The 14,782-nt window shown below is 38.5% G+C and overlaps 1 protein-coding gene across 1 annotated transcript; it reads right to left on the reverse strand.

The window, feature by feature from the left end:
• Positions 1-568: 568 nt before the first annotated feature.
• On the reverse strand, positions 569-6,848 carry LOC121872698. The gene is made up of 3 exons (XM_042375695.1): positions 6,613-6,848; positions 2,228-2,356; positions 569-2,123 (listed from the first exon to the last, which is right to left on the reverse strand). Exons 1-3 carry the CDS (start codon positions 6,665-6,667, stop codon positions 1,903-1,905), a joined length of 405 nt encoding a protein of 134 aa, XP_042231629.1. The 5' UTR covers positions 6,668-6,848; the 3' UTR covers positions 569-1,902.
• Positions 6,849-14,782: the final 7,934 nt, after the last annotated feature.

A 14,782-nucleotide genomic window follows, 5' to 3' on the forward strand; every position in this document is an offset into this window, starting at 1 on the left:
CTGTTTTAGAATTTGGCAAAATGTTTGCGTCCAGAAATGCGACTGGTAAGAGATCTTCTATTTTGGAAAGTGTAATGGGTAACTCCCGAGTTTCATTACTTTTGAATTTAACCAAGTTTATACCACCCTATTTTTTTATATTATTATTACCCAGATCCGCAGTGACAGATGAAACCTTACGTGGGCGAACGAAGACATAATATGACCTGCTGATAGACATAAGGTACTTCATGCAGTTACCATCACACATCTTTATTTCTTATTATACCATCATATATTTATAATGCTTCCTTTTATATCATCACACACAGCTATATTTCTTATTATACCAACACACATCTACAATACTTCCCACATAATTGTACCATCATTCATAATTCCTCCTATATAATTATACTATTACACATCTATAATACGAGTCGTGAAAAATGCAGTACAAAATAAATAACTGAATAGAAGGGAGATTTTTCATGACGGTTCAACTTTAATATTAATTAAGGCACATCATTTACCAAGAACTATTCACACTTAACTATACAGGATTTGAATAATGATTATTTCTTCCAAATGAGATTCGATTATTTATTTATATGGAATGAACATGGGTTTATGCACTAACATCCTCAACTTACATAAACATAGCACATAAAATACAGGGTATATTTGGCCCGTGAATCACAGTATAGTTGCTGGTTTAAATTCATCGCATCAGTCACCTGTTACTAATGTACAAATATAAACCAGTAATTTAAGTTAATCTATAATAATTAAAATAATGCCATTTAGTGCGTTCGCTTCATCGACTATAAAATCTATTTAGGGTGCAGTTGATGAAGTAGATGACTGAATGAGGTGAAGTGAAAAACATTTTATAGTATGAAATTTATAGAGCATCAACAACTCGTTTAAAATTTTACGCTACTTATTTCTTACACTCATACTGAACATCTATCATATTTGTTCAAGAGTAAATTTTTGTCTCGATTATATGAATGGATTAGTTTTGTATTCAGTTAGATGATTATATCACATTATCAAGCTATGACACTGTACCACACCGCTATAAGTTTAGGCTCCATACATTGAAATATAGAGTAATAATATTATAACAAAAACACATATCAATAAATAAACTTTTATCACGCTCTTTGTTTGTAAGTTATTGCTACACGTTACTAAAGACTAAACTTGGTAGGTAGGCATTTTCATCCGAATTATATTACAGCACGTTAAAACCATCTCATTTAACACACACTAACCAACTCAGTAAATGGTAAATTTCAAACATTGCGCCAGTAGCGTACGGGCGACACATCTGCTCTAGTGATCACCTACTGTACTGTGCGCTCACTGAACAGCCTCACAAACATGAAATGGGTAACCACTTCGTCAGATATCTTGTTTACGTGTGAACAAATAAATCACTATTAAATAAAAACAAATGTTTCTTAAGTATCTATAACAATCACTTCCGCCCTCCATCATCGGTAACCCACTCAGACTGACGGTGGGGAGCTGTATCCTTTGGTGGGGACAGGTGCATGCTCATCTTCCTGTACAACTCAAGGCACACTATCCACGTGGGTTGTATTTATGCTAAACTAGAAAACACTGCATTGAAGTTGTTGCTGGCATTTATGATAAATTAAATACTTCCTGGTTATGAAATTTAAATCTCATTTTTTTGGGTGAACATCATATGAGTAGAAGCGAATGACAACTTTGCATTTTCAGGGTAATAGCAAAATAATTTTAAATTTATATATTTTTTGTTATTTTCTTTAGTTTTGAAAGCAATATCACCAGCATAAGGTGTTTTTAACACCGAAATGAGATAATACAAATACATTTTACTTGTATACAATTTTGTCTGTCTCACATTTAGCATAATACCAGCATTGGTCACAACATCAGAGCGGGTACAAGTAGGCAGAGGAGTAGTGGGCCAATTGTAAGGGAGTGACGAGGTGGTGTCCCGTTGCAGTAGTTGTCGGAGCAGTAGCAGACGGTGGCAGAAGTGCGGCGTCCTTCTTCATTGGCGGGATAACACTTCTCCTCCACCAGTTCTTTGCCAGAGTCCAGTATATCTCGACCCGAGCAGTACCTCTCTGTTACAACCACTCCTGCAAACACATACTCAAATTTGGAAGTTATTGTTGCTACAACAAAATGTCCAAATTTTAACATTTTTTTTACCAATTTCATTAGTATTAGTTGTAAGTCTCACCTGTGACCCTGCTGAAGGTCTCCTTCTTGACGCAGAGCTTGACGTCGGGTGAGCAGGTCTCGATAGCTGATGTGTCCAGATCCAGGCAATGATCCTTAGCTCGACACTTGTAGCACACTCGCGGATCGCCTGAAAACATAATCGTAGATTATACAATGGTAACAAGATGGTAAAAGCGGTGCTCATTTATGTTGAAAGTTGTTCTTAGTGGTATGGATTAAGACGTACGGTGTGCAACTCACACCCTCAACAGTGTAAGCACTCTTATCAAATGTCTTAATATATACCAGCCACAGGTGTTTAACACTCATACACACCTTTGTGAAAATTCTAAAAGTCGAGAGTGGGACCTAAAGACATTAAAGGAAAGTTTAGGCGTTTATTGTAAGGTGTTTTAGATGCACAGAATAGTTAACGCGTTAGCTATTGTCTGCGCAGACGCTTCTGCTGAGTACTGCGCATGACAGCTAACAACCAATCAGTGAGTTTCTCCCACTAAAACAGTGGGGGGGCATGGAAGGCATGTGGGGGTCATGTAAGACAATAAAAAACTGTGATATAATAAAAATAATCATATATACGGTAGTATATTGGATAGGACCTAAAACAAACTTATGGCGTGAAAAAAATTAAAAGGATTGCGCCTAGTTGAAACCTGTTTTGGATCAGTCCGTTTTTAAGTGGACGCTGTCCGATTTCATTATCGGATGGTGACTTTGGCTTAACACTATTGATAATTACTAAAATATGATTGCAACCTTAATATCATTACTCATAAGATATTCTAAATAAGGGTGAACAAGTTGATTACAGTTCTGTAAGTGCAAAAATTAAGACAAACGAACCTGAAATTCGTCGTATTTCGTGTACAAATATGCGAACACCTAATGTAGTTTCAGAGTCTGGGAGAAATTACCTTTACAACTGGCCTGATTTTTTGTGTTATTCTTATTTATTGTTGACTGATTGACTTTTTCCTTTTTTGTCTTTCTTTCCATAATTTTATATATATTTTCTTCATTATTTCTTTCCGTATTGTGTCCAAATAATAGTTCTCCTAATTTTATTGTTTTCTGAAGACTGTTGCACAATTCCCAAGACGCGGTACAATGTCGTACTTTTTAATGACAGTCCGGGAAAGTTAACGCCTTAGTTATTCCGTGCATCTACAAAAAACTTGCATATATATATATAATGTGTATGTGTGTGTTATTTCTTGCCTTAAAAGCAGATACATACAGTAATTCCTATAATGATATGAAAATCTTCAGAAAAAATACATACAAGGGCGTATTTTCTCCACTTAAGTCTTATACTGCAATTCATTCAGCGCATCGGTAAGCCTCTTTAGATTCACACATGCTTAACTGGTCTCATTAGAAAGTGTTTATTAAAAATATTGAAGGCTAATTTCTACAACTTTTAAGTTAGCAAACATCAGTCCACTGGTTTTCAAACACAAGAGGATAATAACTAAACCCTCACCACCTTCTCTTGTGACAAGGTAAATATTAAAGATGTGTATCGCTGTCAGGGTAAATATTACGGTAGTCTCGGATATGAATGACTTTCATTGTGTACCTTTTTAGAATCACTGTTCATGTGTCGTAAACCATTTATATAAGTATATTGTATTACAGTATAATGGTCTGGAGTAGTTGAAGATATTACATTTATCAACAACATCAACAGTAAATGTTTAACTCTCAGAAGCTCTACATGATAATGCCACTGAGGATTTACGATGAGACTGTAATGGATGCTAAATTATTTATAACAGCCTCCACTAACAGCGAACATAGCTTGTGTATGTTAATATTTTATTACTATGTATAAATATGTTTCAACAAATATTTCTTTTTAAGAAATGAGATTTTTAATTGAGAAAGGCAACAGTATCTACAAAATTCTTCAATAGCAAAATTAAATTATTTATAGTAGCTTAAAATCACACACTTGCTTCTCTACACTGAAATATAACACTGAATGGAATACACTAAAATGTGACAAAAAATCATTTGAGTTTGTTGAGATCACTTGAAGATTAGGCACCCCAGCTTATTTCACCTGAAGATAAATCACACTAAAGATAACCTAACCTACCCCCCCCCCCCTCCGCAGTGACAGTCGTTCGTACCTTTGTCGTGTTAGTTCACCTTACAAGTACATGAAGCCTCGACGAGTTTGTGGGTTGGTCGACGGTAAACTAGCGCCCTCCGGAAGCCTTGATGCAACAAATTTTCAGTGTCGCGTCACAATAACCAGAAAAATACCAAGAACACAGACACACGGGGAAAAACATACGACTTTTTAATAATTGTAACCACAAAGGTCTTTTCTCCACTTTCTCAAGACCCAAAGTACACTTAGGTATAGAGACCTCTAATGACTCATACGTTCATAAACAAACAATGCGTCCACGGGTCTAAAATACGTTCACAGAACTCAAAATACCTTCACATGATTCAGTATACGCTCATGGAAGTTAAAAAGGTACACCACTGTAGTTTGTATACCTACAGTCTATGTGTATACATTGTTTGTATACCTGCCATCTGTGACTGTACATTGTTTGTATGCTTACACCATGCACTGTACACTGCTTGTACATTACACCAGTGGCGGCTCGTGCATAGGGCTGCAGTCCCCCCAGACACTCACTGCCAGGCGTATGATTCCTTTAGAGAGACAGCTGAATAATACACTACCAACAAATATATCATTTTATATGTTATTTAATTATTTTCAATACGTTGCTAAGTGAATTTTCATTAAAATCAGACCAAAATTTAAGTTACTTTCATAGTTGCTGTCAATGCTGTACGATTCATGTCTGTTATTAATTGGCGCCGCCGCCGCACTTGAAGCAGCTCAGTCTCGTACAACGTGTGGACGGTGTGGTTAAATCGTGCTTTCTTTAATTACCCTTTGACGATGGAAAATCGAGTGAAGTATTTGCAAAACATCAACTTTTCCCAGCTGACATTAAATGAAAAGACTGAAATCAAAGCAAGAGGAAGACCTACACCAGTTTTATCCATTGAACAGAACAGTACAAGCAGGAACAAAGAATATACACGCCAGTTTAACATGAGTGTTTATGGCTCTGTGGTTGTGACGAGGCAAATACTTTATTCTGCTTTCCATGCTTATTGACAGACTGTCTGCTTTAGCAGTGATATCCATTGAAAATAAAATGATAACAGAAATAAAGGATTTTAATGAAATAGTAATAAACAATTTTGCTACATCGAAGAGCAGACACGCCGACTTTATTTTCAATTAATACTGGTCCATCACCACCAACACTACTACCATGCCCTGGGAATTCGTGGACATCAACTACAACTCATACCTGAGGTAGGTCAAATTTGTGTATCCTACTGTTGTGTGAGGCTTACAGTCCCTCCATTTTATTTTTCACGAGCCGCCACTGCATTACACTATGTACAAAGTATGAACATGTCACAATATACTCGTATATTCGCCCCTTCCCATGACTCAACAAAACGTCAGTACCGTTTATCTTATCAGCGTTTAAACGAGAAAACCTAATTAACGAGGAAGACCTCTATATGGTAATTACAATTACGGAACAATCTAATATACGTAAGTGTTCTCACTGGGGAATGTCTTGTCATTCTCTTCAATACGTTCGTCTAGCTAGCGGTCTGTCTGTCTCTTTCTCCCGTGTCTTATTTAAATATTTATTCAACTAATGTACCTACAGGTACTGTATGTCTATATTTTTATCTATCATATTTTGATTTATATATTTCATCTTCAGTCTCACCAGAGTGTGTGTGTGTGTGTGTGTATTTCAACTTAACACCCAGGCAAGATGTTATATAACCATAGTTAATTAATTAAGACTGAAAAGTGCAACTTGAGTGCAAAAAGTTCATGCCTGTAACTTAACAATGTCGCCAGTACTTGAACTAAGTTGAAATCATTTCCTAGTATTAACTTGTGTTATGTTTATAGATGTAATAAACGACTCCAAGTGTAAACTTTTTCTTGTTCCGGTTTAAAAAAATGAACCGATCAAAAAATTCTTTACACGTCGTTGTAGTCACCATTCCCACTGCTGGAGGTGAAACCGAGGGTCACAAAAACTTACCATCAACACAACTCAAGAAGTACAAGTTGATAGTACGTGACGCCCGGAGGTTCAAAGGGCAGAAACTATTTAGATAAAATGTTTAAATATCCTTGAATATCTTACATAGGCCCCACAACACATATGACCACAGAAATACCCATGATTTCAGGGTTTATTGCAATGCAGGTTCTCTGGACTGTTTAGCTAATCCGTGATTTCATGAACCACCACAACTTCCTACTGCTTTGTTTTCCTGCAACTAAAAATCACTGCACGATATTACCTGCTCGACCGGGCCCAGCTAGGATTACCAGCACCAACACAACACTGGGCAACATCTTCCACCGGAGACACGTAAGTAAGTTCCTCTCACACAACCACCACTTTGTTAATATCACCACACACCCCCACTACCGCGTGGAAGTGTGCTCACGAGGTCCCCAGCGGTGGGTGTGAGGTATCTGGGTAACGTGTGAACGACACACGTGGCCTCACTGGACTGACTCACCAAGCCTGTGTCAGTCCTGCCGTAACGCGCCACTGGAAGGATCAACTCAGCGTTGACACATTCGCGATTTATTTCCAGACCTTTACAGCTGTCGCACCTTTGGAACAGATAATGTGACCAGCTATCATAACAGGAAATCGTGAGTACAAAATGAAGTTTTCAGTTACCTATAAAGAAGAGTTGACTCGGAAATGTAAAAATATATATTTAAAAAATTGCCTTAACTGCAAGTCAATATACGTTGAAGATGACGTCTGTGCCCTTTGATTTTCTTACAACTTAATTGCAGTGGTTCTCATTTATTATAATAATCTAAACATTTACAAGGTGAAATCGTTACAATAGATGATAACATTACTTATTAATGTCAAGCGTAAGATACATTCGCTTTTGTCCATGGAGTAGAGAGCTAATGAACGACCGCAAAAAGAAACTGAAAGGAAAAGAGAAGTGAACGAAACTAAGTGAGCACATCTAAGGGTTACGGTCAGAGGTTCTCAGACAGTGAGTGGGTGAGTCCCACCGCTCAAGGCTGCGTGTGCTGCCCAGTCCTCTGGGACGGGTAGAGGCTCTACCATAGAGCGATATATCCTGGGATAGGTCTGAGACGAGTCTTGGAATGGATCCTGGGATAGTTTTGGGACGGGCCTTGGAATGGTCCCGAGGGTAGGTCCTGTGAGTGATTGTGGAATGAGCCATGTTAATATTGTTATTATTATCCACTCTGTATCTGTATTTTTCTGGCTAAATAAAATGTTTCAATCAATCAATCAATTCCTGAGGCAAGCTTTGGGATGGATCTTGGAACGGTTCCCGGGGTGAGTCTTAGGGCGGGTTGTGGGGTTGGTCTACTTACCGGTGTGTGTGTTGGCATGGGTAGAGAGACATCAGCAGCAGGGTGACGTGTAGAAGTTGTAGCAGGTGTACAGTACATCATTATGTTATTATATTGTACTTGGAGCATTCGCAATTCATGAGTTGTCCCGAAGTGAAGCAGCGTTCGACATGTGGTTGGTATGTTGTTCTCTATTGCCTTTTTGATGTTAAGTAGAAAGGTATCTGTTTCGTTGTCTATATCTTCCAGTATTTTTCCTTGAAGATCTGGAATATAGACTTCTTCTAGTTGCTTCCTGTAACCTTCCCAGTCTGATTTTTGTATTTAGAAACGTGGTGGCTGTTGGAACTTGGATTGGGCTTGTGGACAATTTTATTATCATTGGGATATGGTCCTTGTTTTAGACGGTAATTGAGGAAAGAGCCTTATTATTGGTGAAGACTTTGTCTGGGGTTGTTTTGTTAATGCCAATGAATGTGGTGAAGTGTGGTCCTAGGTGGATCAACTTCCCTGTGTTCATTATGGTATGCAGTGCAGTGCCTATTCTGTTTCCGTGGCCGAATATTGGATGTTTTGGGTTTAAATCTCCTATTATGTACATTGGGCAGCTGTAGTTCAATAGTTTTACCAGGTCTGGGGCCGGTAGGTAGTTCCTTGGCGGTAAATACTGTATGCTGTGGCTGTGGCTTTCTCTTCAAGTGTGGTAGTGATTTTGATTCCCAGGAATTCGTCCTCGAAATCGTCGATGATTTGATGTTTTAGTCTGTGTTTTACAGCAATGGCCACACCATCATTTAATTCTTCTGTTTTATTTCTTTGGTAGGTTGTATTTCCAAATATTTTTATTTTATTGGAATTTGCCGTGACTATTCATTAAAATTATGTCCGGATCAATGGTGAGGTATGTGCTTGGGAGGTTGTTTTTATTTGTTTCCCAGTTGCGGACGTTGTGTTGTTTGGTGGTAAGTCTACTTTCTTTCTTTTTATTTCGTTATTCATTGTGTTCTTGTTTTTTTTGTTTCTTATTTGTTGCACGGGTGGGGACCTCTTGTCCGCGACCAGTCTGTTTCGGATTCTTTGGAATTTTCATTGTTTTTTTGTTTTTTTAATTTGTGTCTCCTTATTTTAATTCTTTGGTTTATGAGGTGGGCTTCTACTAGTGCTTCACATTATTTATCGTTAGAGTAGGTCCATTTTAGTTCTTGTTTCGTAATGGCTTGTATTATGTCTGGCATCGTTCTGCATTCACTAGTTACTAATATTTTATCACACCAGTGAATCTGTAGTTCACAGTCGTCTGCATATTCTAATGTCTGAAGCGTTTCCTCGTCCTCGGTATCCATGGTTGCTGTTGTGACTTTTTTCCTTACAGCTCCTGTTTCTCTTTGGATGGTATTTTGAAGGTTCTGCCTCTCTACTGTACTATGGGTGGGTGTTCTGATCATTTGTGGCTTTGTCTTGTCAGCTTCTTTTGTTTCGTGTAGTGTTGCTGTTACGGCTGGTGTTTGCTCTGCTGCTCCTTTTTTCTTCTGATTTGTCTCCCACTTATGGTGTTACTGGGTTAGTTAGGCGGGACGCTTGTAGCACAGATCCAGAGGCTGGGTTGCCTGGGAAACTCATTGTTGGGATATTGTTTCTTTCCAGCATTCTGTTCATCTCTGTTTCGAACGTGCCGGGGTTCCCTATGTTCATTACATGAGAATATATCAGGCAGATGAGCACTCTGTAGTCTCGTATTTCTCCCAGTACAATAATTTTGGTGGTATTCTGTGGTTGTGTTGTTTCTTCCACTACTTTTTTGCAATAGCAGCATATGTTGTGTTATTCTTCTGTTCTTGTTGTTTTTTCCTTTGCTACTTTTTCATGCATTACCTTCTTTTTGTATGGACAGGCCATTGCTAGGGTTCTGTGGGTCTTATATCCTGGTTCCTTCAGACTTTTACAGTTAATACACGCTTTGGCTTGATTCTTGCAGTCCCGGAAAGTATGGCCTTCTTCTGCACATTCAGAGCATATTTTAAGTTCCTTTTGTGGACAGTCTTTTGTTACATAAGATTCATGTTCGTAGCAGATAATGAAGGTGAGAATATTAACGTATTTCTACCTTTCTATTTGTTTAAGGAGTACTGACATGTTGAACCCTAAAATTCCAGTTTCCGGGGCCTTGTCTGCCATTGAAGTGTCAGTGAATCTCAACTTTAAGCAATGTTTATATTGTTTTATTGTTACCACTTCTTCGACTTTTAACCTGGTTTTTTTTAATTCTAGTTCTTCTTTTATTTCTGTGCCGAGTGCTTTCCAAATTCATAGTCAAGTCCACGTACAAATACTGATCCCTTAGCTTTAACCTCTGGTGGCATGATGACCTGGAGTCCTATGCCCCCAAAGGCTTGCATTCCCTCGGGGCTCAGAATAGTATCTGCGTCCCTATTGTCCCTGCATATTACAGTGTATCCATCGTTTGTCGAGAAAATCCTTGTGAAGGTTACACTGAGTGTACCATACGCTGTTTCGGTTATCTGAGCACGTGAAGGGGCTGTTCTCTTGTCTATGATCTTGAGTCTAACCTTGGTAGCAATGATTTATTTGTTTATGTCTTCCTAGCATGTATTAATTGTGGATGATAAAGAAGGTTATTCAAGACCCTTCTTAGTGTGCCTATAGGCGACCCCCGGACAGTGGTGTAACTGCACTATCTCTGTTTTTCCACTGCCGGATTGGCCTGTGTTCCCCCGACCTCCAACGGACACACACAATCCCACCTACTGTGAGGTGTGGTCCACTGGAGGGGCTCTAGCACGAATACTTAAATATAAGCAGGTGCCTCGGCCAGGGTAAGGAAGGAAGGATTTCAGTAAGAGAGAAAGACCTCAAACCACGTCAGTACTGCCAATCAATAGCTGCCCTCCAGCGGGAGTGTGGGTCACTCACTCTGCCCGTGGGGAGGACTAGTTAGGGTTGACAATCCTGAACGCTTGTGAGGTAATCCGGTGACGGTCGTGGTCGTTATCCAAGGTGGAGGCCCACAAAGGGCGTTGCCCTAAACAGGATTCCTGAGACGTCCAGTGATAATCAGAGAGGTCGAGTTTGTGGTCCGGTCGTCAAGAGTAGAAACAAGGCTGGCTGGCTTTGGCGGTGAAGGGTCTGGAGAGAGGTCTGATCACAGCGAAGGCTGGCTGGCAAGTGAGTCATGGTATTAGAGCCGCGAGCTAAGAGGTGAAAGAAGATTATTAGGGATTGAAGAAAAATGGTGAAACTGAAATACAGTAGGAGTAGAAAGAATCTGGGCTCAACCAGATCGCTTCATCTTATCTATTGTTTTCCTCTTTGCTGTGCTCCCTCGGGTCGTCGGACCTTTATTCTAGTATTGGTTTATTTATATGGTGCTGCTTATTATACTTCTTCCTTGGTGTTTTTTTACTGTGGTGGAGTTAGTGAGCCCTCCCAGGTCCTTGTGTGGCTGGGAGGGTAGTCAAATTTTTTTTAATTGATAATGCGTTAGTTAAGTGTTAGTTGTGTTAGTCTAAAGGTACACTGTATGGAGAGGCCTGCCAGGTTCTTAGTGGAGCTGGTAGGTCACTCTCATCTTTATTCTCTATTAATGTTTTATGTGTATATTGGGGCAGGAGATGGTTCAATTACTTTCTTCCTGGCTTATTTAAACCAACTGTGTTCTTGGAATTCTTCGTTGTCTATATTATTTATCCAGTTTTGGTATGTTTCTGTGTTAAGTTCAGTCACTTTTTTCCAAATATTTGCAGCTTTGTTGTGTATATCTACATTGATTGCTAAGAGGTTTGCTCTCTTGTGTAGCTGTTCATTACTGATGTGGTCTGTATATTTTATGTTATATATAAATCTGAGGGCTATATTTTGTACTGTTTGTAACCTTTTAATGCTCGTTTTATTAAGGGTGTTCAATGGGATGGGTGGGTAGTCCATAATTGATTTGACAAGGGCTATATAAATCTTTCTCTTGTTATTAATGCTAAGGTTCTTAAAGCGTTTTATTTTTGATAATCTTATTCTTGCCTGTCGTTCTTTATCTTTTAAGTATGTTATATATCCTCTTTTTGTTAGTGTTAATCCAAGCATCCTGCCTTCAGTGTCGTATGGGTATAGTTCCTGGTCGACTATTACTGGACTTGTTTTGATCTTGGCTATTGGTATTATCTTGAATTTGTTCTTATTTGTCCTGATTTTCCATTTTTTCTCAAAATCATTTATGTTTTTTATCGCTCTTACCGTGTAGAGTGCCATAAATTGGGTTGATTTTCCTGGGTATGATACTATTTGAGTAATATCATCAGCAAACATTACATATTCGCTAAAGGGGGTAGGTTGAGGTGTGTCTGAGGTATATATATGTATATAGTGTTGGAGAAAGGCATCCTCCCTGAGGTACTCCTCTCTCGAGATTAAACATAGTTCCCATAAAGTATCCAATTTGAATTTGTGCTCTCCTATCATCTAAATAGTCACACAATATTCTTAGCAAATGTTCGTTAAGTCCCAATTTTAATATTTTATATTTTAAGCCTAAATGCCAAACTTTATCAACAGCCTTAGAAACGTCCCTTAAAATTATATTGATCTGGTTCCACCTTGCTTTTTTTCTATTGCCATTATTGTACCTATTGCCATTATTGTACCTATTGCCATTATTGTACCTATTGCCATTATTGTACCTATTGCCATTATTGTACCTATTGCAGTTAAGGTTTTTCTATTGGGCATACATCCATGTTGTCTATTGTTTGTTTCCCATGTTGTGTTAAAAATGTTATAAGTCTAGAATATCAAAAAATTTCCTGTAGTTTCTCGGTATTTTCTAAATAAATATATTTGCCTGTAGTTTAATATTTCCTTATTGCCCTTACCCTCCTTGGGAATAAATATAATTTTAGCATATTTTAGTTTGTCTGGAAAGTAACCCGTTATCAAGCATGCGCTATAGATGCTCAATAATATTTTTAAGATGTTTTCCTGTAGATTTATGATCATATTTCGTGTAATACCCGAGACTGGGGCCTTTTCTTTAAATGTCCTCAGGCAGTGCATCATTTCTTCCATAGTTATTATTTGATTATTAGGTAATAAGTTATAATCTATATACTGTATGTCGAGTGAGGCAAGGGGGTATTTATATGATTCTCCCTACTAAAGGTCCAGAGATGCAAGATGAAAGGCGCAGCTGATTGACTGAGGTGACGGCAGTATAACTGGCCAATCTGCGAGCGTCTCGGGGGCAGAAACTGTGGTCTGAAACTCGCTGCTGATTGGCTGAGGAGAAGACGAGAGATCAGTTGTAGGGGAGTGTCCACTACACCAGCATGAAGTGTTGGATATATTACATGTACGTACGTTGTGAGGCCAAATAAGAGACCCTGACAACCTGCCACAACAGTACGCTACAACAGGAAAGATGGTGCCTAGTGCATCGAAGCTACGACACTATTTATATGAACAGGATGATTTGCTATTGAACATCCTGGGTTTGTTTAAGATCACGCGTAAATTAAATGAAAAACGGACAAGGAAACATAGATGGTGATAGGTAGTACTTTTTTTTTACACGGGCATTAGCCCACCCGGGCACAGGTCATTTTTAATGACCCACATCAAGGCATGGGGGGGCGAAAATATAATATAATAATAATAATAATACTGTAGTAATGATAATAATAAAATTAATAAAATAAATAACAATTAAACCTGTATAATAAAAGAACATATTAATACTAATAAAAATTATAAGTAATAATAATAATAATGAGCCAGAAATACAAAAATTAAAAGAATATCAAGAATGAGAAATGATATATGTAAATTGTATATTGTGTTGTCAAAGTAAGAGAAACAATTGAAACTGCAATTGTGTGTAATTGAGGCAGAAAGTCAGATCAACAACACATTATGCTTCCAATATCTTCCCAGGCGGTGGTAGTACCTCCCTGTTTGATAGCTGCCAACTACCTACTACGTTAGTAAGTAGCTATCAAATAGGAGGTACTACCGCCTGGGAAGATATTGGAAGCACAATATATTGTCTAATGGTAGACCCTGCTGCCATGTGGATGGCATCACAAAAATTGTAACCAAGTCCCAGGTTGCTGATCTGACTCTGCCTCAATCGTTTCTCTTACTTTGACAACACAATACACATACAGTATATCATTTCTCACTCTTAATGGTTTTTTATTTTATTTATGGCTCTTATTATTATTATTTTTTTCTTCTATTATAATTGTTATTTATTTTATATATTTTTAATAATTTTATTACTTCTATTATTATCATCATCATCATCGTAATTATTATTATTATTTATATTTTCGCCCCGCAGGCCTTGATGTGGGGGACTAATGCCCGTAAAAAAAAAAAGAGGGTGGGTTCATAGATTGGTGCTGAATCGGACCACATACGGAGCCTACGGTACTCTGGTAAAAGACCTAAGTTGGGATGAAGAAAAATTCAAAGAATTTTTCGTCTGAGCGGACAACATTTCGCACATGTTCTTTCCCTGGTTGAGGAGGATTTGGTGAAGCAATGCAGGGTAAGTCATTTGCCCAACGCAACAATTTGCAATATGTATAAGGTGAGTCATGCTTATAAACAGGAAATAATAGGAACGGTAGATAAATATTAAGTGACACAAATTTTTTTTATTCCAGTGAACCTTTTATTAAGATTGTAGGGGTACGAGAGATTAATGTTGTCTAGCACTCAGGATGGAAGGAAACTCTAATGTGGTTTTCTTATATAATATAAGTTATATGATAGACAGTCTGGTGCTGGAGGTGCCGTGTGGTGAGGAGCTGCTCAGTAGAAGACGTTCGGTGATTAGCGTGTTGAAGGAGGTAGATGTGCAGGAGCTTCGTTAGAGAAGATGTTGCCTGTTGCTGGCCTCCTGGTTGAATGAATGTTGGACAGCGAGGAGCTTGCTGGAGGAGGTGTTGCTTGTTGTAGAAGAGAGACCAGAATGAGAAAGCTGGTTGGTGAGGAAGCTCAGAGAAGGACAGCTGGTGGGTCGCCATGCTCGCTGGCGGGAGCGAGGACCGCCAGGCAGGCGAGGAGGAGCGAAGGCAGCGGCGGAGGAGGAGGTGTTGT

Source organism: Homarus americanus, unplaced genomic scaffold (assembly GCF_018991925.1).
Source record: "Homarus americanus isolate GMGI-L3 unplaced genomic scaffold, GMGI_Hamer_2.0 scaffold39155, whole genome shotgun sequence".
In the NCBI taxonomy this organism is placed as follows: domain Eukaryota; kingdom Metazoa; phylum Arthropoda; class Malacostraca; order Decapoda; family Nephropidae; genus Homarus; species Homarus americanus.

What these genes read in the sequence shown, in the direction of transcription:
- LOC121872698 (XM_042375695.1), bottom strand. Translation starts at nt 6,667, where the DNA reads ATGTTGCCCAGTGTTGTGTTGGTGCTGGTAATCCTAGCTGGGCCCGGT. An exon ending in AGCTGGGCCCGGTCGAGCAG is followed by an intron (nt 2,357 to 6,612) that starts GTAATATCGTGC and finishes TTATGTTTTCAG; the next exon opens with GCGATCCGCGAGTGTGCTAC. An exon ending in GACCTTCAGCAGGGTCACAG is followed by an intron (nt 2,124 to 2,227) that starts GTGAGACTTACA and finishes ATGTGTTTGCAG; the next exon opens with GAGTGGTTGTAACAGAGAGG.